General features: G+C 43.0%; 2 protein-coding genes across 7 annotated transcripts in view; one reads left to right on the top strand and one right to left on the bottom strand.

The window, feature by feature from the left end:
* The window catches only part of USP37 (ubiquitin specific peptidase 37), an 82,598-nt gene extending 77,876 nt beyond the window's left edge, over window positions 1-4,722 (bottom strand). For 4 of the 6 annotated variants that reach the window (XM_043997024.1, XM_043997027.1, XM_043997029.1 and 1 more), the window contains exon 1: window positions 4,553-4,722. The gene's annotated coding sequence lies outside the window, so the exon portion shown is untranslated. Of the gene's footprint in view, window positions 1-2,461; window positions 2,562-4,552 lie in introns of all 6 variants that reach the window. The other 2 variants (XM_043997025.1, XM_043997028.1) reach the window with 1 other exon arrangement.
* Window positions 4,723-4,990: 268 nt separating this feature from the next.
* CNOT9 (CCR4-NOT transcription complex subunit 9) lies at window positions 4,991-24,780 on the top strand. Its single transcript, XM_043997624.1, has 8 exons — window positions 4,991-5,404; window positions 9,906-10,085; window positions 11,409-11,524; window positions 14,391-14,500; window positions 16,855-16,964; window positions 20,719-20,817; window positions 20,987-21,078; window positions 22,566-24,780. Exons 1-8 carry the CDS (start codon window positions 5,381-5,383, stop codon window positions 22,732-22,734), a joined length of 900 nt encoding a protein of 299 aa, XP_043853559.1. The 5' UTR covers window positions 4,991-5,380; the 3' UTR covers window positions 22,735-24,780.
* Window positions 24,781-25,820: the final 1,040 nt, after the last annotated feature.

The raw sequence follows: 25,820 nt of genomic DNA, 5'->3' as shown, positions 1-25,820 counted from the left end.
TTTAGAAGCCCATGCTGAAGAAAGGATGCTGGAAGGGGGCAGTTAGGTGATGCAGTGGATTAAATACCAGCCCTGGATTCAGGAGGATCTGAGTACAAATCTGGCCTCAGGCACTTGACACTTACTAGCTGTGTGACCCTGGGCAAGTCACTTAACCCTCATTCCCCCCCACCCCCAAGCATCTAAAACTAGATATTACTTAAAAAAAAAAAAAACTCAATGCAAGCCTTCCTCACTAGTCTTACAACTTATTGTCCAACAACCATTCAAAAAAGTACTGCTCTTAAAAGGAAACCATTTCCTAAGAAAGGGACAAGGAAAGGTACCATGATTTCATTTAGTATAGTATATGGAACTGCTATGTGAATGAAACTCTCTCTACCAGTGCTGGTTAGCATCTTATCTGCAACTTAATCTTATAGTTCCCCATTATGTATGTGTGTGTGTGTGTGTGTGTGTGTGTTGGGGGGGGGGGTTGCAGTGAGGGTTAAGTGACTTACCCAGGGTCACACTGCCTAGTAAGTGCCAAGTGTCGGAAGCTGGATTTGAACTCAAGTCCTCCTGAATCCTGGGCTGGTGCCCCCCCCCCAATTATATTTTATCTGGTTCTGGTCCCACTATGAATATCTGATGTCTGGTCTAGAGCACCAGGAGGCCAAGTGACTTGCCTAGGGTCACACACAATGTGTCAGAGGTAGAACTTGAACCCAGGTCTTCCTGGTTTCAAGGCCAGCTCTCTTTCCTAAGAAAACAAAGACAAAAAAACTTCAAGGATGGCAATAGTAGTTTGCATTTATATCATAGCATTTTGAGGCTTACAAAGTTCTTTTCTCTCAAAAACCCTATGAAGTAGATAGTGCAAGTCTTACTATGTTGCTTTTACAGATGTTGACCCCAAGGGCTCAGAGAATAATGTGTCCAATCACAAATATGTGCTAGAGCCATAATTGGAATGTTAGCTGCCTGACTCCAAGGTCAATGTTATTCCCATTGCACTACACTCCTGTCCTAAAACACACACACACACACACACACACACACACACACACAAATAATCACATCAGTACCTCTAACGCCCACTGGCTGGGGGACCCTGGACAAGGGACTTAAACTTGAAGTACTCCAAGCAAGTTAGACAACATAAGTGGCAGGGAAAGCCTCAACCTGCACTGGTAAAAGAAATGTCCTCTGGGGGGCAGCTAGGTGGTGCAGTGGATAAAGCACGGGCCCTGGAGTCAGGAGTACCTGAGTTCAAATCCAGCCTCAGACACTTGACACTTACTAGCTGTGTGACCCTGGGCAAGTCACTTAACCCCCATTGCCTCACTTAAAAAAAAAAAAAAAAAAAAGGAAATGTCCTCACCAGAGAGCTCCCTGTATAAGAGTTCAAATCTAGTCTCAGACACTAGCTGTATGGCCCTGGACAAGTCAGCCTCCTGTTCACTTGGGTTCCTTCAAATGTAAAATGGGGGTAATAACAGCACCTACCTCAGAGGGTTGTTGTGAGGACAAAATGAGATATTTGTAAAGTGTTTAACACATTGTAAACACTATATAAATGTTTATCACTTCCCCATGCCCTTTCTCCAGTACCAATGAAATCAAAGATCTAGTCCCTAGTCCTATAAATAATCTTTCCTAAGCTTTGCATTCATTGTGCAGAAGGGAAGGGATAAGAAAATTATCAATGAACATTTATATAGCACTTTAAGTTTTGCAAACTGCTTTTCTCTGAACCCTGTGAGGTAGGTAGGGAAGGCAATATACATTTATACAACACCAACTATGTGGCAGGCACTTTACAATTATTATTTCATTTGATCCTCACAACAACCCTACAAGGTAAATGCTATTATCATCCTTGCTTTATCGTTGAGGAAACTGAGGCAAACAAGTTAAGTGACTTGCTCAAGGTCAGAGAATAAGCTGTCTGAGGCTAGAGATGAACGCAGGTTTTCCTGATTCTAGGCTCAGTGAGTCAACAGCTGAAAATAGGGAAATTATGGGGAACTGAAGAACTAATTGGGGAGGGGAGATATAGACTAGGTATAACCTCTTAGATACCTTTCAATTCCAAAATTACTATTAACATCTTATATTTGTACAGTACTTTACAATTTTCCCAAGTATAGCAAGTAATCCTCTAAAAAGAGTGGGTTTAATGGCAGCTTTGGAATCTAACACTGGAAACTGCTTTGCTCCTTTTCTTCCACAGCCTCTTGGGCTGCTATGAAAAAGACAAAAGCACTTGCTATTACACAGCAAATTACTAGTGAGCTGGTGCTTCTGAAATACTTAACTGTACCTAGAATACTGTCTAGTCTGAATTATCATATAGTTTCTAATGCTTGAGGTTCATTAATACAGGTAAAAAAAAAATCATAATGTTCATTCATCCCTGGGAAAAGTAGCTCTTTTCCTAATCAGTTCTATTTGGTATTCCTTCAACCCTAACACCTACCTTCTCTTGCATCAGAAGCAGGTTACTACTTCCCCTATAAGCACAGCCAGCCCAGAAATGTAAAAAGCATCACCAACAGAAGTGGGCAGGCCTGGGAATCCTAGAGAGAAGGAAGTACACAGCCAGAATCATCTAGAAAGTTTTTCCTGAGTTCATGGAAATAAGGAGTTGAGCTCTGAGGACATACTTCAGAACAGCAAGAAATCCCTATACCAAAGAAAGAATAACTATAAGAATTAAGTCAAGAAAAAAAGCCAAACATTGTTTTTTTAAGCCTCTTGGAGTCCTTAGTTTTCGTTCAAAGCTAAAACACCACCTCCTACATGAAGCCTTTCCTGATCCCCTTCCCCCCACTGCCTATCTTCCTCCCTCAAATTCCCTTGTAATCATTTTGCAGGTACTTATATGTATGTGTATCTACCCAAACTACATGTTAAGCCTCTTGAAGGTGGGCACTGCTTCATTTTTTGTCTTTGGATCCTCGGTGCCTATCACCTTCTGCCACTTAATAAATGCTTGATGATTAACAGATGTGTTCACATCTATCTCGTCTTTTTAAAGATAACACACCAAGGTCAGAGACAGAATTCTGAGCTGTATGAACCATGGGTCTGACTGACTCAGTGTGGTAATTCTCTTGTAACCTCTTAGCATAAAGTACTTTCTTCTATTCTCTCTCTACAAAATATCGAACAGTTAAAAAAAAAGAGTTCTATAAGCCTAAAATCAACTTATTAGGAATAGCTTGTAAACTTTACTCTCCTTACACACACACACACACTCACTCTCTCAGAAAAAAAAAAACAAAACTCAAAAAAACTTTCAAAGACCAGGAGCCAAACTTAGATGCAGAAAGATACAGTGAATAATTTTTAGAAAATAGAGCACTCTGCATTGGAATTCTTTTTCCGATTAAGTACCCTCTGCTTCAATGCTGTTTTTCATTCAACATCCTCAAACTAAATGTTACAAAGTAAGGAGAGAGTTTCAGTATCTCCACCATTTAATATAGTATACAATGAATCTTCCTGGGGCTTTTATTTCCTGCTGTTAAGAAAATAGGAAATCTGCCTCAACATCAACAAAGGGGCCTGTTTTTCTCACACTCAGATACTTGTCAGTTACTGTATGAAGTTACCAAACAAAAATAGTGGCTAGCCCCTTTGCACTGAATCATTCTCCTGGCAATTCTCACATCCCAGAAACCAGGGAAGCAACTACAAAGCCATTCCGGTAGAGACTTCATCCCCTCTGACCCTCACCCAGTTGCGTGCGGTTGGCTATGCACCTAGGTGTCAGGAATAGGAAACAAATCCAATTCGCCGCGGAGCCACAATACACAGTCCCCTTCTTTATCGGTTGAATTAATACCCCCCCCCCATTGAAACATCCCCTCTTCCTTCCAGCGTCAATGTTTGACAACTCTCCGTTGCCCTGAACAGCTACGCACTACCGTCCGGAGCAGGAAAGCAGAGGGCTTTGAATCTGCGTCCAGAGAAGAGTAGTTGGGTGTTGAATGAATGAATGGGGCGTGGGGGTGGGGGGTTGGAAAGGGGCACAGTGGTCGTGAACCTGCCTAAACCTCAGTGGGTGTGGGGGGTAAGGGGGTAGGGATGCGGGGGGAGCGGCTGAGGGGGGGGGGGGCGAGAGAAAAACAAAAGTCGGGATTCAGAGGACTCCATATCAAGTTGAAGTTAAAGTTGGGTCCTGAAAAAGTCTGCCGGGCGAGGGAGAGGAGTCACCGAAGGGGGCGGAGACGCGGCTCTCACCCGGAGCTCCGAAAAGCGGGAGAGATGCTTTCTTTCCCACGATGCGGGGAAGGGGCTCGAAGCCCACCTCGGGGGGGAGAGGGCCAACAGAGGTGTCCGCAGGGCGGAAACGCCAGGGATAGTAGAGGCAGAAGGCCTGAGCCGGGGCTCTAGGGTCTCGAGAGAGGGGGAGAGAGGCCGGGGCGAGGGCCCGAGTGGTCGGGGAGCTGGGGCCCAGAGCGCCGCAGGCGTCCCGGGCCGGGAAGCTGGAGGGGGGCGGGTCGGGGGCGGGAAGAGAGCGGCTTCGGAGGGAGCCGGAGCAGCCGGGCCGAGTCTTTCTTACCTGCAGCGGCAGCTCCGGGAGCCCCGCCGAGGAGCCGAGCTGGGACGCCGAAGGGGGAGGGGGGAAAGGGGACGCCGGGTGCAGAGAAGCTGGCGCGCTCTGCCCCCGTCAGGGCCGGCGGCTGATGGCGGGAACCGGGACCGCACGCATACGCACGCACGCACGCACGCACTCACTCCTTCACTCGGCGCGCAATACCGAGCCAGGACGAGCCAGGACGGACGGACGCAGCGCGTGCGTGCGTACGCACAGCCTTCCGCCCCGCCCCCTGCCACCGCCCCTCTCCTCGGCTCCGGCCGAACGACGCTAAGCAGCTGCAGTCCGGCTCCCGCCACGCCTGCGCAGCTCAACCTCAACGTCGCCCCGCCCCCTTCCTCCCATGACTCATTTTCTACCCAGCCGCTCCCTGGTGTTCCGCACGCATGCGCTCTCGTCGCCCATTGGGCACGGGGGTGAGGGCAAGTTATCTCACTACTGTTTTTTTCCCGCCCTTCTTCCGTCTCCCTAGGTGGGCCAGGGCCCATCCGCGTCCCTGGGATACCAGCCTTGTGCTCTGAGACTCAGAAGGGCTGCGGGAAACATTCCTACAGCCCATTTAAGTGGGGGAAATTGGACCTAACTCCCGACTGCTCCCCGTCACCCGGCAGGAGAGCCGGGCGGGGGCAGGGGCCACCGGAGCGTGGGGCGGGGTCAAGGGTCAGAGGGCGGTGAAGGGGGCGGAGTCAGCGGCGGGCGGATGGCGGTGGCCGCCGCTTCTCCGCGGTGCTGAAGCAGTAACGCGGAACGAGGGCGCTCGGCGGCGGCAAGCGAGTAGCAGCTGCTCCCAAGATGCACAGCCTGGCGACCGCCGCGGTAAGTAACGTCAGGGGCGGCCTCTGTTCTTTCCCCCGAGTCCCTGGGCCCGGCCTCGGCCTCCGGCCGACCCTGGCGTCTCTCGGCTCCTCGTGCCGGGGCAGCCCGGGCTGCCGCGCCGCGGGGTCTCCCTCTGACCCCTGCACTATCTCACAGCCCTTTGGAAAACTTGTTTCTCTCCTCCGGCCCCCCGCCCAATTCGTCTCAGCCTCCAGGTCTTCCATTTCACTGGGGGCAGCCTTGGTCGGACTCCCCCGAAGATCACCTCCCGCCTGCTCTCCCATTAGAGTGTGCGCTCCTCGAGGGCAGGAGGAGCCCAGCCCGGCGCCGGGCTAGTGCTGTCTAAATGCGGGTGGGGAGCCCGGCCACCTCTATTCCTTTTGTTTTCCCCAACTTCCTCGCATCCTGGGCCGTCCTCCCCGGAGCGGGCTGTGGAATACTGGGAGCATAGGTATTGTTTATTAAGGCTTGGTACGTTGAAGACCCTTCTCCCTTGTGTTCCCGGTCTCTGGTCTCGGCCTGCTGCGCCCCCCCCCCCCCCCGTATTCTCTTTTACTGGGTCCTCAGCCACTTTTCCACCCCTGGAGTACTTCGGGGCCGAGTCCTAGATCGCACAGTTCTCGCGCTCAGCTGGGTGTACAACCCCAGAGTCATCCCCTCCACCCCCACCCCCTCTCTCAAAGGCCCCCACCTGAGTTCATATCTGCTGCTTCTCGGGAGACTTGGAATAAATAAATAAGCCTTTTAAACGGTCACTCTACTTGCAGTCTTTCCTTTAATCCGTTTTCCATATGCTGAATCGGTATCATTGATAAGAGGGTTTAGGGATTTGAGTCATCTGACCCCGCCCCCTTTCCACTTTACCCCACTGTCTTCTGGGGGGCAGACTCAGGGTTTTAAGGCCCTTTCCAAGAACATTCTTTCTCCTCACCTGTTCATCTTGAAACCCCTAGTTCCCATCAAAGCTCAGCCTCGTTATTTTCCCTCTCCACTCAGGAATCCTTTTTTGAACCTTTCCCTCATGTTACTTTGTATTCATTTTGAATTCTTTCTTGGGGAGCCTAAAAGGCCCTGATGACAGGAACGGTTTGCCTTTTTTTCCCCCTTTGTAATGCCTAACACTGGTCCTTGCACATTTTGTTGTTGCTGAGTTATTTCAGTCCTGTCGACTCTTCCTCGACCTCATTTAGGGTTTCTTGGCAAAGATACTGGAATGGTTTGCCATTTCCTTCTCCAGCTCATTTTACAGATGAAGAAATTGAAGCTAACAGGGTTAAGGGACTTGTCCAGGGTCAAACAACTAATAAGTGAGGTTTAATTTGAACTCAGGAAGATGTCTTCCTGACTAAGCCCTGCTGCCTTCACTGCACTTCCTTGGGCATAGCTGCTGAATTAATACCATATTACAGACAAGACTCAGAAAGATTAAGTGGTGTGGCTCAGATCATACAAGTTAATTGCAGAACTTCCATTCTTCCACATGTAGGATTTCAGTTGCAAGGATATGGTACTGTGCAAATAACCACCCCTCCAAACTTTAGTTAGCAGTCTGGATAATTTGCTGTAGGGGGGAAAAAACAATTCATCATTAGGTGGACAGTTGTGGTAAATTCCCAATCCGTGTACTATATGAACTGAACATCTGTCCCAGGAAAATTACAATAACAGAAGATGTTAGTTTGTTTATATGTAGGCTGTACTTTTTCTCTGAGAAATGGCTTGTATAAAGCTCATGTATAGCTATAATTAGTGTTATTTTTCCAAGGGAAACCTTTCTTCCCCCCCCCCCCCTTTTTTGGGAAACAGTACTTCTATAGAAAAATACTGCATTCAAACTTTAGCTCTTTTGCTGATTTCCTTTAAGATCTTTGGCAAGTTGCTTAACCTTTCTAATTGTTCCTCTAGATAGCATGCTTATTACTACCTTACAGAGGTAGTACAGTGACAAATGGCCTAACTCACTTTTTCCACACTTGGTGTTTCCTAAAAGAATTGTGTTGTCTATGTCCAAGGTATCATTGTTTGGTTGCTACCCAAGTCTATCTTTTATAGCCTGAGAAAGAGTACTTCTTACCTTGTTCCATGCTTTCTTTTTTTTTTTTTAAGTGAGGCAATTGGGGTTAAGTGACTTGCCCAGGGTCACACAACTAGTAAGTGTTAAGTGTCTGAGGCCAGATTTGAACTCAGGTACTCCTGACTCCAGGGCCGGTGCTCTATCCACTGTGCCATCTAGCTGCCTCCCATGCTTTCTTTAACCATAAATTTGTATTTATTGGAAAACAAAACCACCAACTTTATATATTCAGCTTTATGTATGCAGTTTTATGCTGATGGTTGATTACTTTGTGATTATAGAATCAAGCAACATTCCTTCTTACATTTTATTTTGAGAATGTTGTTGAGATGCTTTAGCTTATGATCTATTTCTGGGTAAATGAGGTTTCTTTCGTTTATAAAATGAATCTGTTGCTCCTTAACCTTCGTTCTAGAAGAGGACCGTGACATTGGGGTAATGTCATGGCTTGCAGTGAATTGGATTTAAGTGAGGCAGGGCTGTGCAAGATCACCAACTTCATTCTGTCCTCCAGAGCCATCTGGGTCCAGTGGCAAGATGTGTATCAGGATGGCTGGAGATGGCCCCAGATGTTTAAGGCAATTGGGATTAAGTGACCTGCTCAGGGTCACACAGGTTGTAAGTGTCTGAGGTGAAATTTGAACTGAGGTTCTCCCAACTTCAGGGCCAGTGCTCTACCCACTGTGCCACCTAGCTGCCCTGCCTCTTAATACAGGGAGCGAGGGGACCTACCTGAGGCTTCGTGACCACTAATCCATGTATGGGAGACTTACACTTAGAGACCTAGATTTACACTTACTTGGTCCACAAAATGCCAGTGTGTTACTTATTGTTCTCTTTAAGTCTTCCACTGAGGATTCTTTGTGTACCTTTTATAGATATACACTGACTCTTGGACTTATTCCAAGTTTTGGAACCAGTGAATCTCTAAAAACTATAGGGTAGCATACAAGGTACATTGTTTCTGTCATATTCTTTAACCATTCATCAATTGGATCCCATTTGAGTGATGTAATTGGAAATCCTTCATTAATTTACTTTTCTGTTATAGGGCAAAATGGTCTAATTAGACCAAGTAGCCAACCATTATTCACCAGTCTTACAAAGGCTAGGCTGTTATAGAAAGAGAAAGTGGTGCAATATTTGTTTTTTAAATCCTTACGGTAATCTTTTAAATAAAAAGAAAAAATTCCCTTCCACTCAACACCACAAAATCCATTTTTTCTCCCCACCCCCACAATACTAAAGGTGATTTGAGGCACCCAAACTTCCTTAAGTTTGAAAAAATTGACCACTTAATGAACCTGTATTTCTTCATATGCAGAAAAATGAATCACCTAAAACTGTTTGTGAAAGGTATAATAACAAACTACATTCGTGTATTTCTTTACAACTTAGAAAAAATAGGGCTGCAAAAGCATAGTAAAGCAGGTTTTAAATTTCTGTTCCTTCATAGCATGAGATGTTTTCTTGGGTTGTGCTTTGAGATTCTGTATTAGGATGGTAAGGACCCAGATTAATGATTTCATTTTTTCTATTTTTAACACAAAGCTGAAGATTGAACTGAAAGTTTTTACTTGAAATCCTAACTCTTGTTGCCCTTATGAGCTTATTTTTAAGCTGATGGAACATTCTAAATCCGTTTCCACCCTATCCCCATAATGGGGAGCAGTTCTCTAAAAATAACTTTTTTAATTGTCTTTTGCTCTTGAGTTCAGGGCCTATCTATGGTGGTGTAGAAAGGGCACTTATTACTGTTGGAAAAAGAACAGGCCTACTTTCCCAGGGTTGTTTGCTGTAGGAGTCCATGATTCCTGAAGGACCATCACTGGTCAGTTCTAAGATGACATTTAGTAGCTCATACCAGAGCACTTAAAGAAGCAAAAATCGGAGCTCTGTGATGTTTCAGTCCATTTAGCAGAGCACTTTGTGGTTCCTTTGGCAAAGGCCTATGAAATGATATTGAACTTCACCTTTGTATCCAAGGTATCTATTTATAAAAGTTGTTCATGTTGGGGAAGGGAGTAGATGGGAGTCTAAAAGTATATCTTTTTGAAATCTATTACTGACTTAATTTTGCTTCAGTATAAATCAGTTTCTCTCTTCAGCTCTGTGTTTCCACATCCATAAAATGTTGTCAGTAGCCTACCTCTGATGGACGTGGGTATCAGAAGTAGCTTAGAATGTTATAGCTAGATAGTACCTTAAAAATAATTTTTTAACCAACCTCTTATTCCCCCATTTCACAGATGAGGAATCTGAGAATTGACTTTCCCAAGGTCACACTGCTTCTCTAACAATTATGATTCAGAGCAGCCAGTTGACACTTCCCTTCAACCTAACTATTGAATCACTCTTCTAAGTCTGTTTCCTACATACTACTAGGTTTTAATGGAACTTCATTTCTGTTTACTCTTGCCCTTTAAGCCTGTGCCTACAGCATTGGCCCAGGTGGATAGAGAGAAGATCTATCAGTGGATCAATGAGCTGTCCAGTCCGGAGACGAGGGAAAATGCTCTCCTGGAGCTCAGTAAAAAGCGCGAATCTGTTCCTGACCTTGCCCCCATGTTGTGGCACTCTTTTGGTACTATTGCAGCTCTCTTACAGGTGGGTATATATTGGACAGCAGCAATTTAGTCTTGTTCACACCTCACTCAGCATTTCCTAATGGCTCTGAATAGGGAGGGTGTGTGCCATGACTCACCAGGTGATCTTTCATGGCAACTGGAATAGGATTAGCAGTAAGAGAGAGCTCAGAAGGTGCATTCTTATAGCTAAGAACAAGAGTGCAGTTATTTGCTAGTAGAAGCAAGAGTTGAGACCTGAAGAAGTTATTAAAGCAAAAAAAGCTGCAGAATGAAAGGAAAGCAAACTTGTGTGTTTAAAAATAGTTATCTGATGCCAAAGGGATCCTTGTTGAAAAATATATAAGAAAAGCTTCTAAAGTCATATGGAACAGGAGTGGTGAGGGAGACCTTTGAGTTTTCTGTTTATTTCTCTAAGCTAGCTCTCCTCACCTTAAAATGTTGCATGAAATACCTGGATATTTATCTTCAGACTTTTGAGTTGGTCAGGTGGATTATTTTCCTACATCAAATAATCCTCAAAGCATTCTTTGTTAATTTTCTCCTTTTCTGGAATCACTAATAACTAATATTGAAGTAATTGAGTCATCAGCACAGGACAGGGTATTTTCAGATCTACACTTGTATGTCCGTTTTCCATCTCATCCCTTTTTGTTTGTTGTTCAGAAGAGATTTCTTTTTGCCTAAATTTAAAATAATATCAAGAAGTAGTGTGTCAATCATACAACCACTTCCTGTATATAAATTACTGACGAAAACATTTAGGAACTTTGCATTAAAAGGGTGGTCTGTTCATTAATGTCAAACTCAGCATTTTAAAGTTATCACTGATTAATTTGTACTATTATCTAAATATTTGGGGATTTCTGGAGTTGTTTGTGTATTCCCCTAAATAAAGAGACAAAGGGCATGATGATTTCGTTTGAGACTTAAAGATCTAGGGATTCTAGGGGCCATCTGATTCAGTCCCTGCCTTTGGCAGATCAGGCTGGTTCAGTGACTTGCCTGAGACTATCCAAGTAGCATATATCAGATATCATTTGTAAGGGAGACTGGAACTCATGTCTTCTGACACCCTTCACTCTTTCAGCTTCACCGTGCTGCCTTCTGTAGGGGAAAGGGACAGACTTGTAGCTGGAAACTATGGGATGAAAGTAAAGTAGAGAGGAGTGGGGAGGTCAGGGCAAGGCTTGAACAGAATTCTGTGCCTTGTTCTGCAAACCTAAGCAGCTCAGTGTACCATGACCTCTTCGGGCTGACATCATGGCACAGGAGTAACCAGGACTTTTCTTCAGAGGTTCAGAACCAAGCATTTCCTATTGACCTAGTTCTGTTTCATTTTTAGGAAATTGTAAATATTTACCCATCTATCAATCCACCTACCTTGACTGCCCATCAATCTAACAGAGTTTGCAATGCTTTGGCACTACTGCAATGTGTGGCATCACACCCAGAAACGAGGTAAGTACTTTGGATGGAATGGGGTTCTAATTATTCTTAATTTGGGGGTGAGGGTTGATTTGAATGGGTGGGTTTTTTAGTTGACATTGCCCCAGAAGAAATAATAGTAATATTAATAGCTAGCTAGCTTTTATGTAATGCTTAATAAATATTATTTCATTTTATCCTCATAGCAACCCTGGGAGGTAGATGCTATTTTCCTCATTTTACAATTGAAGGAACTGAGGCAGACAAAGGTTAAGTGACTTGCCTGGTTCACATCCCCAGTAAGTGTCTGAAGGCAGATTTGAACTCGGGTCTTCCTGACTCTAGGCCCAGTGCTGTATCCATTGTGCCACTTAGCTGCCTGATGATGAGAAAGAAAATCTCCCTCTCTTTGCAGAGGTTAAGGTCCATGACATATACTGTCAGATTCTCTTCATTTATTGGTTTAAGTTGCCAAATTGCTTTTATTTTTATGGTGGAGGCTTTTTTTGTTGTTATGAGTAATGACTAAGAAGAGGAAGGAGAAAAGGGATTTATTCAGAAATGGATATAATTTTAAAATCCATAAAACATTTTAAATTTAAAGTTGAATTTAAATTTAAAGCTTAGTTTGTTTCCAGATGTGAACTGTGTCCACTTTTGGGAAGGGGAGAAAAGGGGGACGCTCCTAATTGCCTTTGTTGATCAGAGACTGGTTTAGACACATTCTGTCTGCTATAGCAATCCTAAGAGTGCTGTGGGCATTCAGCATTAACTTTCGTCAGTATTCCTTCCTTTCTTCCTTTGCAATTTCCACATCTACAAAATTAGGTAATTATACTGATGATAACCTTTGTGTGCTATAGAAAAAATAATTAAATTCTTTCAAAACTCTTGTGTTTGCTGATAATCTTATGAAGTGGCTTCAGTATTCCCATTCATGGAAAATTCCATTTTAGCCACCCAGTTTATAGCTAAGCATTGGTCACATTACTCAGTTCTAAATTAAAATAAATTCAGCAGGGGGCTGCTAGGTGGCATAGTGAATAAAGCACTGGCCTTGGATTCAGGAGGACCTGTATTCAAATCCAACCTCAGACACTTGGCACTAGCTGTGTGACCCTGGGCAAGTCACTTAACCCCAATTGGCCCCCCCCCCCATAAAAAAAATTCAGGAAACCTTTAATTAAGTACCTTCTACCTACAAGGAGCTATGCTAATATTAGAGATACAAAGTTTGTTTTTTTTTTTAATGATGTGGCACCTTCAAGGACCTTAAATTAGAGAAATAGGATGTACACAAATCACTATGATAAAATGAAGAACATAAAGACAAAATAGAGAATAGGGCTTCGTGGAGAAAGTGGTACCATAGTATAGACTCTAAAGGAGTAGGCAATGATGAGGAAAACATTTCAGGTACAGGTGGTGAGCCACACAGATTCTGGGAGGGGGCAGTGAACTATTAGGAATACTGTTTTGCTGATTAGAGAGAGGAAAGAGGAGTGTGAAATGTAGAGAACTGTACATTGAAGCCAGATTGATGGAGAGTCTTATTGGCAGATTAAAGATTATGTACTTTATCCTGTAGGCAATAGGGAGTCACTGATGGGGTTTGTTAGTTGTTTTTTTGAGAAGGTGATTGAATTAGTTAGAGCTGTGCATTTGGAAGATTGTTGTGGCAGCTCTCTGAAAAATATTGGAAAGGAGAGATTAGTTGAGAGACCATTAAAATAGTATGAGCAAGAGGTGATAAGAACCTAACCTACAGTGGTGGCAGAGTTAAAAAATCAGATGCGTGCGTGCGTGTGTGTGTGTGTGTGTGTGTGTGTGTATTTGTACATGTATATATTCATATATTGTTACAATGGATGACTCACTGAATGGGGGAGAGAGAAAAGGAATACTATTGTTCAGAAAAAAAGTTAATGTAAAAAAATTAGTGAAATATTTTAAATTAAATAGTATTTTTGTATGTATGTGTGTACACAAACACACACATATATGGATGAAGGTAAAAAAGAGGGAAAGAGTCAGAGAGTATTCAAGTTTCATGATTGGGAGGGTGATGTCAGCACAAATAGGGAAGCTAGGAAGAGAACCATGCCAGCTATGGAAGGAAGATGACTTCAGTTTTAGATATGTTGAGCTTGATGTGGCGTGGAACATCTAGGTAGGAGTCTTCCTGTAGGCTTGTAGGCTATTAGAAATATAACATTAAGGGGACAGCTAGGTGGTGCAGTAGATAAAGCACTGGCCCTAGATTCAAATCTGGCCTCAGACACTTAACACTTACTAGCTATGTGTCCCTGAGCAAGTCACTTAACCCTCATTGCCCCCACAAAAATAAATGAATGAATGAATGAATGAGGAAGAAAATGATCTGGCAAAGGGCATCAACAACTGATTGTCTCCAACAAGGAGAACCAAAAGAGAGCACAAAAGGCAAGGATATTCAAGAATATTAAGAACGTTTCTTAAAAGGAATTTGCACAGACCTGTGTAGCAAATAAACCCAGAAAGAACAGGTTTATTCCTTTGCTCTGGTTTGACAAGACTTTACCTGACTACACTTAAAGGTATTTGTCATAATGGGAGGGCGGGGGTATCGAGAATCTTCTGACTAGTCTTTTATGACCTAGGAAAAATTTAAACTAACAGTCTTGAAATTTTGTTTAAAATTGATCATTTAAGTCTGGTTACATGTGCTGTTGACAGCATGAAGGACACATTCACTTGTCCATTGGGTCAACCTAATGAAAGATGAAACTGAGATTTGTGGCCTAAAAAACTATTCTTGCAATGGTTAGAGGCTAAAGCTTAGCAGAAGCACTTACCTGGTAGTCTTTAAATAGGAGAAATCAACAACATGAACCCTGAATATAATTGTTTTCTTTCCAAGGTCAGCATTTCTTGCAGCCCATATCCCCCTCTTCTTGTATCCCTTTTTGCACACGGTCAGCAAGACTCGTCCCTTTGAATATCTTCGTCTCACCAGCCTTGGAGTTATTGGTAAGTTACTGGGCTCCTTTTGCAAGCCTAAGATAATAATCATTCTCAATAGTTATGAGTTCTACCTCTTGTTGCTTATTCACTTGTTATTCATTTCAGTCTTATAAATTATGTCTATTTCTGGCAATAATCAAAAGAAAATCATGTGGGCCATTTATCACACACCATTCTGAGAAACAAACTTGCTATTATATATTCTTAGGAAAGATCAAAAGTGATTAATGATCTGTGATGTAGCCATGGGGCTATACCTTTCTAGGTGGAAAGACTGAGTTAACATATATGTGAAACGGAAAACTGCCAACGTTGGGCACTAGGGAGAAGGGTTGTAGCTATAGGATTCAGTTTAGTGAGTGAGGCAGTCTCTGGGGACTAGTGTTTTTGTACACACACACACACACCTTACCCTTACCCTTTCTCTAATTCTGGGGCTGGTTTCTATTCATCTAGCCAAATACTCATATTATCCAAGTTAATGTATTTAGACCTCTACTTACTGTTTTATATGGGGGAAATGGCTAGAGTATTCATTTGAATGCTTTTGTCTCCACCAAAAAATAAGATAAGCCATTTCTGTCCCAGACTCTCTGTAGTAAAAGGACTTCTGCAATATCTCCAGCTCTCTCCAGTATGATTTCTTCTTCCTTTCTTGGTGTTTAATTTTTGACATCTGTAATGTTCTTAGATAATGTTAAATAAGAAAATTGACTATAGAAACCTTCTTTTGTTGGGTATTTTTCATTCAGATTTCAGTATTAATAAGACTGAAGACAGCTTAACTGCTGACCAGGGAGAATTTGTTAAAAGAGAGGTGTAAAGCTGTGTGACCCTGGGCAAGTCACTTAACTTCAATTGCTCAGCCCCCCCCAAAAAAAATGTTAAAAGAGAGAGAGGTGTAAACCAATATTAAAATGAGTGATGAAAGATCTTATAACTTTAGAGTCATGGATAGCTTACTTTCTAGGACTCATGTTTCAAAGACATAGTTGCCCTTCATACCCTTCTAAGATATGACTATTCATTGATTCATACACCATTAGTAAATATTGGTTCATATGAGAATTCCATACCCAGATGTTATGAGTTAGAAACACTTTCCATCCCAAAAAAAACCTCTAGAAACACTTTCCAAATCAATCACTTCTGCTTCCAAGGTATAACAACTACTTAATTTAGCCCTTTAAACATCAACATGTCTCCTACACACACACAAAAATGCTGCTCACTAATCATTTGTACTTTGCTGTTTTTTCAACCTCTTGCAGTGTAATGTTGCTTTTATGAAAGGTTAGAAAGAGAAGAGTATTCAAAGCAGCACTATTAAACAGATTCCATCCCCTGTCATTAATGTTTTCAAAGGAACTGAGCTTGTCAGATCACTCAAAGAAATAAAGTATAAGGGTCCCTCGTGGCTTAGGGGTTGTTGTAGAGGTTGAGTATGGAATTCAATTCTGACTGTAATCTACAGTGGGATTTAATATGGAAATGTAGTAATTGGTAGTGGTGGCCTTTGCCAACCTCTGTTTTTGGTTCCAATAAATCATACTTCCCTATGAACTACTGTTTTAGAAGGGGAAAACGTATGGCCGTAGGCATGGTACAGCATATTTTCTGGTGTATTGCCTGAGGCAAGGTGTTTGCCCTCCTGAGTTCAGATTCTATATATAAAATATTAGGACAATATCACTGACCTCTACAGTTGTACTTCTCAGGCCAGAAGCCCAAAGAACCTTAGGGATTGTCTAAAGCCCGTGGTCACAGTTATTAATGAGAAACTTCAGGTAGTGCTTTTTCTGCTATATCACATTGCCTTGAAAAGGTGAGTTCCTTGGTAATGACCAGCTAAATCAATAGTTGGCTGTTGTATCTAAAGATATTACACACTAAAAGGCTAGTTTCAGAATGGTGCCTCTTTCATCTAGATACATCTTAGGGGGCTAGGAAGCAGCATTTTTCTCTCAACTGCAATTCATAAAAAATTCCAGGGAAAGTTAGGTTACTGCTGTCTTTTTTAAAAGTCTGATTTAGTTGACAACCAAATGATGGGCCAGTGCCATGGAGACACTTGCAATGTGAAGTGTTCCCAGAGGCCTCACCTGTGATTTGTTAGGCGACTGACAGCCTACTCTTTTTTTCCTTTCTCCCCCCTTCCCCCCCCCCCCATTTAATAATCATTAAGAGTTTAGGGATCTAATCTCCACTTAGATACAAACCACAGCACTGAGACTTTGACCATGATTCTGTTTTATGGCTTCTGTACTCCCCCAACCAACTGGGCAAGTAATTCAGCGTGGTTTTTAAGTGGAAACACTCTCTGAAAATAAAGTGCATTTGTCCATAATTCTTTTCTTTAGGGGCCCTGGTCAAAACAGATGAACAAGAAGTAATCAACTTCTTATTGACGACAGAAATTATCCCTTTATGTTTGCGCATTATGGAATCTGGAAGTGAACTTTCCAAAACGGTATGTGCTTTTAGTTTAATTAGATTCTCATTATTTATTTTGGTTCTTGGGCATTAGGACCCTTATTGTTATGTCTCTGTCTTTTTATTCAGAGTGGTTCGGAGTTTTGGGGCCTCTTATGTAACATGTCTAAACTTAGCTTTTTGCAACTTAGATAGAAAACCTTTTTTTCTTCTTTGGTATATCTTTTAAGTAAAATACATGATTTGATTCATGATGGATGACTCCAAAGAATAACACCCCTTGATCCTTGCCTAATTATTACCGTTATTATTAAAGTTTCCTTCCTTACTGAACTTGAGTGAGGAATTATTATAAGCTCCTTTTCCCTGAGTCTGAATAGCTGGAGTTAAGAAGTTCAGATCTTTGTCTAAGTATTATTAAAGAGTATTCTACCTCCTGAAGTAAATTAGAGTGAAAAGGCAGGAACACTTCATTGTGGAACTTTTTCAGGTATATGGCCTGCTTGGGTTTGAGGAAGGGTATATAATTCTGTCTTACAATAGCTGGTAGTTTTTCAAGCATTTTTTATTTACATTGCGATTCATCAAAGTATGGCCTTTTCAATCTCCTGTACTTTACTACCTTTGTGACTTTGGGCAAATGACTTCCTTTTTGAACCACCATTTCCTTATTTTTTTTTTAAATGGGAAGGCTAGCTGTGTGACCCTGGGCAAGTCACTTAACCCCATTTGCCTCACCAAAAAAATAAAATAAAATGGGATGGCTGAACTAGATTCTCTCTAAGGTTTCTTCCAATTCTAAATCTCTGTGAATTGGAACAGGTTAAAAGGGGAATGGTGAGAATAATTCAGGCTAGAAAATTGTTGTTGTTTGTCCTTTGTTCTCCAAGAGGACCATGACATTGGAGTGATGTCATTACTTGCACTGAATTGGATTTTAGTGAAGGAGGGCTGTGCAAGGTCACCAACTTCACTCTCTCCTCCAGAACCATCTGGGTCTAGTGGCAATATTTATATGTATGTATGTGTGTATGTGTGTATGTATGTATGTATGTATATTCCACTAAATCTGGATGACTGGAGATGACCCTGGATTTTTTTTTTTAAGGCATTTGGAGTTAAATGACTTGCTCGAGGTCATACAGCTAGTAAATACCTGAGGTGAGATTTGAACTCAGGTCCCCTAACTCCAAGGACAGTGCTTTATCCACTGTGCCACCTAGCTGCCATCTCCAGTTGTCCTGATATCTATCTTGCCACTGGACCCAGATGGCTCTGAAGGAGAGAGTGAGGTTGGTGACCTTGCACAGCCCTCCCTCACTTAAATCCAATTCAGTGCAAGTTATGACATTACCCTGATGTCATGGTCCTCTTCTGGAATGAAGGACAAAACAACTTAATGTCTAGAAAATAGACCTTTAAAGGATGCTTAAAGTCATTAGGGTAAAGGGAGAATGGACTACTGGCACATTTTCTGTTAAGAAGATACCAGTTCAGTTACATGGTACGTCAGAGATTATAAAGCATTTTCTTCACAACTCTGAGATACAGTGCTAGTATTGTCCCCATTTTGCAGATGAAGTCATTAAAGCTCAAGATGTTGTAATTTGCCAAGTAAATGCCAGAACTTAGTTTTTCTTTTTATACCCAGGAATAGTAGTAGTGCCCTTTTCATTATATCACACTGCTTTCTCTATTACTACTGAAGACCTTATAAGTGTTCACTTTAATTCACCGAGTATTTCAGTGCTGACTACTCATGTGGCGATAAGAGTTTCTAGCCTCTTCTGTTCTGCCCTTGCATCAAGCTTTCTGGAACCTCCATTGTATCATTAACAAACTTGCCCTTATACCTTTCTGCATCCTTGACTGCTACCTCCAATACCGGGCCTGTGATCCCATCTGTTCATCTCCATTTGTTTCTTCTGGGAGCTTAGCCCTTCAGTCATCCTTCATCATTTGTCTTCAGTCTTACCTCATCTCCTTCCTTGCTGCCTATAAACATGTTTCATTCTATCCTATCCCAAAACTCAATTTTGACCTTTCTACTATCTCAAGCTGTTGCCCCAGAGCTCTCCTTTATTTTACAACCAAGATCCTAAAGGGGAAAAAAATGTATCTATACTTATTGGCTCCACTTCCCAACCTCAGCTCACTGCAATCTGGCTTTACCAACCCACAGGGCTGAAATTGCTCTTTCTGAGATTGCCTACAACCTATTGTCTGACCTTTGTCAGGACGTGTTCTCAACCGTTTTCTCCTGGATCTTTCCTCCTCCAACTTAAGGCTTCTCTCATAGGCTTTCTTCTCTTTTCTCTATAGACCCTCTTTCTTGGTGTAATTGATGGCTTCCCTGTGTTCAGTTATCTATATAAAATAAATTTTATATTCAGCTCTTTATATGCACTTGCATCTCTCCCGAGAGATACCACAATAGAAGAAGGTTTTGAGTTCTAGTCCTGTCTTTGACATATACTGCCTACATCTTAACCTCCCAGTGCCCTAACCAACTTTCTATGACTACAGTTGAAGATAAGTTGTTGCTTTGCATTGGTAGAAAGGAGTTTCCATTCCCATAGTTCCCCTCACTGATGAAATCACAGTCCAGGTTGACACGTCATCTTCAGTCCTCAATGCCTCTTTCCTCTAAACCTCCCTATTTCTGTTGAGAGAACTACCTACTTTCTAGTTACCTTGGAGTTAGTTATCCTTGACTCTGTCTCCCTCATTCCTGCCCCATTCAATTGCCAGTTCTTGTCAATTGTATAACTTCTCTTGCATCCACTTCCTTCTTTCCTATAGCTTCCATCCTAGTTCAAGCTTAATTGAATTCTTACCTGCCAGTCTTTCTCCTTCCCGGTCCAACCTCCACATCAGTCCCTCTACTTAATTCTCTTCAGTACCTTCCTATTACCTCTAGGATAAAATACAAACTTCTCCACTTGGCATTTAAAGCCTTTCATAACCTCCCTTTCATGCACTTTGGGCCGTTTGCTGTATCCTGTGCATGGTGTTCTATATCCCGTCTCTTTGCCTTTGCACGAGTTATCCCAAATAACTGGAATTCAGTCTGCTCCCATCTCTTTCTGAGTTTGCTTAATTTCCTTCAGTATTCAATTCGGGCACCACTTCCCACTTCCTCCTGGTTGTTATTATTCTCTCTCTCCTCAAATCATATTGTATTATCTGTTTAAATGTCATACCCCTTGCCCCATAGGAATATGTTTATTTAGAGTCAGAGGTTATTTCTTGTTTTTCCTTTGTATCCTATGTAATAGGCACTTTATAATAAATACTTGTTGAATTGAATTGCATAAGTGTTGATGCACTTAATCTGATACTGGAAGAATTTGGACTTGATTCAATTTCACAAGAATTTGATTTCCTGAAGATCTTTTAAGAATGTAAAAGATTCACATTCTCCCAAATCCTCATCTAGAAATGACCACTGGGACTTAACTGTATCCTGAAAGCCTGGAACCAAATTCCTTCAAACCAAAGTAATTCTTTCTAGCAAATAAACCTGGTAGGGCCCACAATAATTGTGTAAAGCTACTTCTGCAGGTCTCTGCCCAGTATCCTTGAATAACCTCAGTTCACTTGAGCTATGTATTTAGCATCAGCTCTCTCTATTGGCTATGTATTTTCTTTGCTCCCCCTTGAAACAAAGAGCCCTAAGTTCTCCATCTGATCACTTTACTATAACCAACAGGACTCTTAGAGGCATTTGAGGTATTTGAAGACATTTGGCATCCCCCAAAGCTATATTTGTTCAATCTCTTTTATAACAGGTCGCCACATTCATCCTTCAGAAGATTCTCCTGGATGACACTGGATTGGCCTATATATGTCAGACATATGAACGCTTCTCCCATGTCGCCATGATCTTGGTGAGGTCCTTCACCTGTCATCCCTTTTACCAAAATTCTGTTGACTACAACTTAATCCCTTTCTTACTGGGGCTAAGCAGTGTGAGGCCTCCATTTGGAAGTAGCATTTTGGAAACTTTGAGTGGTAGGATGCATTTACTATATTTTGTTTTTAATTTGGGGGAAATAGGGTAAGATGGTCCTGCAGCTGTCCAAGGAACCTTCTGCCCGTCTGCTGAAGCATGTGGTCAGATGTTACCTTCGCCTTTCAGATAACCCCAGGTAAGCATTTATGGGATATATAGGGAATTAAGGGAAGAAAAGTATTTTATTATTTTCTAGTTACATGTAAAGATAGTTTTCAACATTTGTTTTCATAAGATTTTTAGTACCAAATTTTTCTCCCTTCCCTCCCCAAGACGGAAAGCAATCTGATATAGGTTATATATGTACAATCACATTAAACATATTTCTGCATTGGTCATGAAGAATCAGAACACAAGGAATGAACCTCAAAAAAAAGTAGAAACAGTATGGTTCAATCTGCATTCAGAATGCACAGTTCTTTTTTTGGATGTGGAGAACATTTTCCATCATGAGTTCTTTGGAATTGTCCTGGATCATTGCACTGCTGAGCACAGCTAAGTCTTACACAGTTGATCATCACACAATGTTGCTGTTCTGTGTGCAATGTTCTCCTGGTTCTACTCAGCATCAATCCACTTAAGTCTGAAATACTGATTTTAAAACCCAAGATCTCTCTACCTAAATGCTTCCTTCAGTCCAGATCTGAAATGGCAGATGAGCATCTAGCCTTTCACTTTACTTAATGTACTTCAGTCTATGTGGTTTGGAGTTCTCATTGCCCCAGAAGGATGGGGAAGACATTGATTTAGGACCACCGTGACTTCATGAACCATCTTCTTAGTTGTGTCCCACACCTCCCTCAAGAATCTTAGAAGCAATAAAGCACCGGCCCTGGATTTAGGAGTACCTGAGTTCAAATCTGGCCTCAGACACTTGACACTTGCCAGCTGTGTGACCCTGGGCAAGTCACTTAACCCCCATTGCCCTGCCCCCCCCCCAAAAAAAAAAGAATCCTAAAAGCAATACTTCATTTCCCTGCGCTTCAGAATCTTTTTTGGATCCAAATAAAGCACTTTGCAGATACTGTGCATATTAGAGATATTGAAGAGTAAGTTCTGATACTTTTAAGTCCATCACTCTTGATGAAGGCCTTGCCTAGATGGTCACAGAGTCTCAGGCCAGTTGGCAGAGTTGTTTGAACATGTCTCTTTGACAGTCTCGTAGTTCCACATTTACATAGCCAAACTAAACACAGAAAAGCCATAGGTGATTCAATCGAATCAATCTATAGATTAACATCTATTCTATAAGCTAATGTTATATAGAATAATATACTATATTAATTATAGCTATAAACTACAGAATAATACATGATGTCTTCTGTAATTTAATAGCATTCTGTTGAAATACCTAAATTCATAAGTGAGCAGAATTGGAACAAACTCAATCTTGGATTTATTTTTTCTCCATAGAACTTCATGGTTGTTTTGAATTCTTAAGCTACAAGGATGGGGGGGAGCAGATGAGGCGACAGGTTAGCCCCAAGAACAGGTGATGTGGTACAGAGGCATATGGCTTTGTTGCCAGTCCAAGCTAACTGTAAATAGTCTGTAGGCGAGGTTGCGTCTCTGCCCTGTAAGTGTGGGCTCGTTTGTGGTTCTCTCAATTGTTCTCCTCTGTAGGGCTCGTGAAGCACTCAGGCAGTGCTTGCCTGACCAGCTGAAAGATACCACCTTTGCCCAGGTGCTCAAAGATGACACCACCACAAAGCGCTGGCTCGCACAGCTGGTGAAAAACCTGCAGGAAGGCCAGGTCACCGACCCCCGAGGCATCCCCCTGCCCCCTCAGTGACCTTCCCCATTCCCTCCCACTGTCCCCCCAGCCTGGGGAAAGTGAGGGAGAACCATCGAGGAAAGCCTCTCAGGTTTTACCGCTGACCTCAACGCCAAACCGTACTGGAGAAAAGGGACAAACCCCACTGAGGCATACGGGTGCCAACCTGGACTACCCTGAAGATCTGGCCTCTCATTCTGCTGCTCTGAGGAATGGGTTCCCCTCCCAGCACCCCTCCTAGCCTAGGGTGGGTTGCAACACCAGCAAATGCAGTAATACAGCATGCCCAAGACTACCCTCCCTTACATTCTCCTGTTCTCTGACGGGGAGGGGATACAGTAACAGCAGCTGCAGCATAGGGCATGGTGGATGCCTGGGACCAAGCCATGTGGCATTTCCCATTTTTGCCTTCCTATAAGACTTGAGACATGTCTCATCATTCTGTCTCAGTGGTGTTTTTTGTTCTTTTTTCCCTCAAGGAGAGAGCTGTGTATATAGTGGGCACAGACTGAGATGTTCAGCAAACCTTGTCACTTGGTACTGTTTACAAATCTTTTAGCTACACAAGCTAAGTTTAAAAGATTGTCCAGGCGTTAATCGCATCCCCTTTGGCAAGCCAGTTATAAGCTGCTTTGAGCCGTTTGGAGGTAGGGGAAGCGTGGGAGGGGGTGAGAAACAAGGGAAAAGCCCAAAGACAGTAGAAGCCCACCACCATTATTGCTCCCTAACCCTAACCTTGACTGCTGCTGCTGCCTGCCTGCCTGCCCACCCACCTCTCTCCGTCCCCTCCATTGATAGGCCTTGTTTCTCACTTCAGCTGCTGTGTCTTCTCATGTCCTTCTCATTTTCTGTTCTCTTGTAAGAGACTGTCCTTGGACTGGAGGGTGTGCAAACAGTCCTGGCCCCCGTTCTCAAGCTTTTCCTGGACTTTCCCCTTGGAATGCTTTGTAATAGGGTGAAGGTTGAGTTGGAGGGGCCTGGGCACATTTCTGTAGCTCCCGTTGCCTCACTGTTCTACTTGAATCAGTATTAGCTAGCTGAGTCTGCTTTATAGCTATATCAAGGGCAGGGCCCCATGTGCTTGATCCTTTGTCCCCCTTGGCACATTCCCTTTTTGCCTGGGAATTACAGGGTTGCCATTAAAAGATTATTTTCCTATTCATACAGTGAAAAAAAAAAATCCCAAACCCCTTTCCCTCTCTGCCTCTTGTGCCGAAGTGGCTGGGCTTCCGCTTTGGTGGTAAGTTTGAAGCCTCAGCCTAATGCCCAGACAGGTGAAGGGCCCCTCCATATTCCTATCCAATGTAGGTTGATAATATCCCCCAAACCTAGAGAGGGAGGGACTAGTTCTTCCCATTTGAGATAGCTTCGAATATCCAGCAGTTTGCTGGTGGGGGGCGGGGTGGAAGAATCACAGGGGCCAGGCTCGCAAAAGTGTTTCCGAGGCAACTTTGCCAACATAAGGGCTCTTTAAGGTCGACTTTCACAAAGGGAGCCAGCCTCATTGGTTGGTCTCTGCCTCTTCAGACCCAACATAGCCACCACTGGCAGACTGTAGGTTGGTTAGACGTTATACCAGATCCAGTGTTGGATTCTGTGTACTTGCTAACTTGGCTACCTTCTAGAAGGGAGAGAGGGAAGCGTGCCGTGCAGAATCCAAATCGGAGGAAGAAAAGGGTTTGAGAAAGCCAGAGGCATCATGTGCTGCCTGAGCCGCCTGGCTCCATTTGGCCCATCATCTACAAGGAGAGGAGGCCCATGAGGGGAACCCCGATCCCTGCCAACTTTACTCTTGCTGAGCCAAAGGTTTTCCACTCCCCCCTGCTGGGGAAGCCACTGAAGCCCAGGGCTTCCTGGGAAGTTGTTTTCTCTCCTGTCTTTTGGTGCATTGGCCATGTTACTGTGCCAATAGTGTCTTAACTCTTGCCCCATTTTCCCTCCCCAACCAGCCTTGGATCCCATATAGGAGGCAGGGAAAAGATGGGTATTATTCCTTGCAAGGTGGTTTTGATTTCATGTATGTAAAGAATACTTCATTTTGTGTTTTTTTTCATCCCAACAGGATTGAAATAAAACATGCTTCTGTTTTGTAATGATTTTTTGTGGAGATTTTATTTGTGTATTTGTGGGATGCCTGTAACTCTGGGCAGATGACCTGACCTCCAGAGGGAATTAATATTCCACTTTGTGCTGTGTGTGGGCCCCTCTGAGAAGAGGTGGGATGTCTCCCTGAAGAAAGGCTCACTTGAGAGCCAGGGAAGGTGTCTGTTTCTGCCTGACCCCATCTGTGCTCTAGGGACAGAAGCCCCCCCCACCCCCACCCCCGGCTGACTACATTTAGGGAGAGCCATGCCTGCTTTGGATCATCCGATGTCCAGTGAAATGCTGGACTTTGCAGCTGATGTAAGCATTGAATAATTCTATGTTGTGCTTTTACTTTCTGCTCCCTTGGGAGACCGAGTCAAAGTGCCCTCCTTCAGTGTTGGGCCTTGGAGGGCTGCCTGGTTCTCTTTGGGGCACAGTTAGCTTTGCTGCCAGCGTGTTTGCTGCTCTCTGCAAAGGATGATTTTGAACTAAGGAATCAATGTAGGGGGAGGGGGTTGCCACGGCCTCACAGTTTCCAGGGTAATTCATTTTAACCATTTGTCCTTTTTGGAACATGTCAGCCCCACCCTCCCTCAGGATGACATGGTTGAAGAGGTTCAATATTTTTCCTTAATTCTAAGTAGAAGCTGTGAGATGAAATGAAGTCTAGATATTGGCCATGGCTTTTAATGGCGTTTTGAAAAGATTTTTAAGAAACTTATCTAGGGGCAGAATGCTAAGAACAGAAAGGGGGTGGGGGGTGAATGGGCCTTATGAATTGCTAAAACAGCAACCCTGGGAAATGAGGACAAGGGAGAGGACTCTGTCAGGAAGTTTCAAGAACTCCAGGTGGCATTAAAGTGGCAGGACCCTAGAAAGTCTTAGGGTTCCTTGAGAACCAAAATACCCTCTGACCTCATGCCACTTGTCTTCCATTTAAAGAGACATATTTGAGCCAGGTCCTATCAAAGTGGAAAGTGGCACCGTAAGGATCTGCTTTCCCATCTGGGACTGCTGAT

Source organism: Dromiciops gliroides, chromosome 3 (genome assembly GCF_019393635.1).
Source record: "Dromiciops gliroides isolate mDroGli1 chromosome 3, mDroGli1.pri, whole genome shotgun sequence".
NCBI lineage: Eukaryota > Metazoa > Chordata > Mammalia > Microbiotheria > Microbiotheriidae > Dromiciops > Dromiciops gliroides.
The sequence above is the reverse complement of the archived record's forward strand: the minus strand, read 5'-3'. Positions and strand labels throughout refer to the sequence as shown.

Bases quoted from the DNA above. Each gene is read 5' to 3' on its own strand.
- CNOT9 (XM_043997624.1), top strand. From the start codon at position 5,381: ATGCACAGCCTGGCGACCGCCGCG. The intron at 14,501-16,854 runs GTAAGTTACTGG...TCTTTTCTTTAG, and splicing joins CACCAGCCTTGGAGTTATTG to GGGCCCTGGTCAAAACAGAT. The intron at 16,965-20,718 runs GTATGTGCTTTT...CTTTTATAACAG, and splicing joins GAAGTGAACTTTCCAAAACG to GTCGCCACATTCATCCTTCA.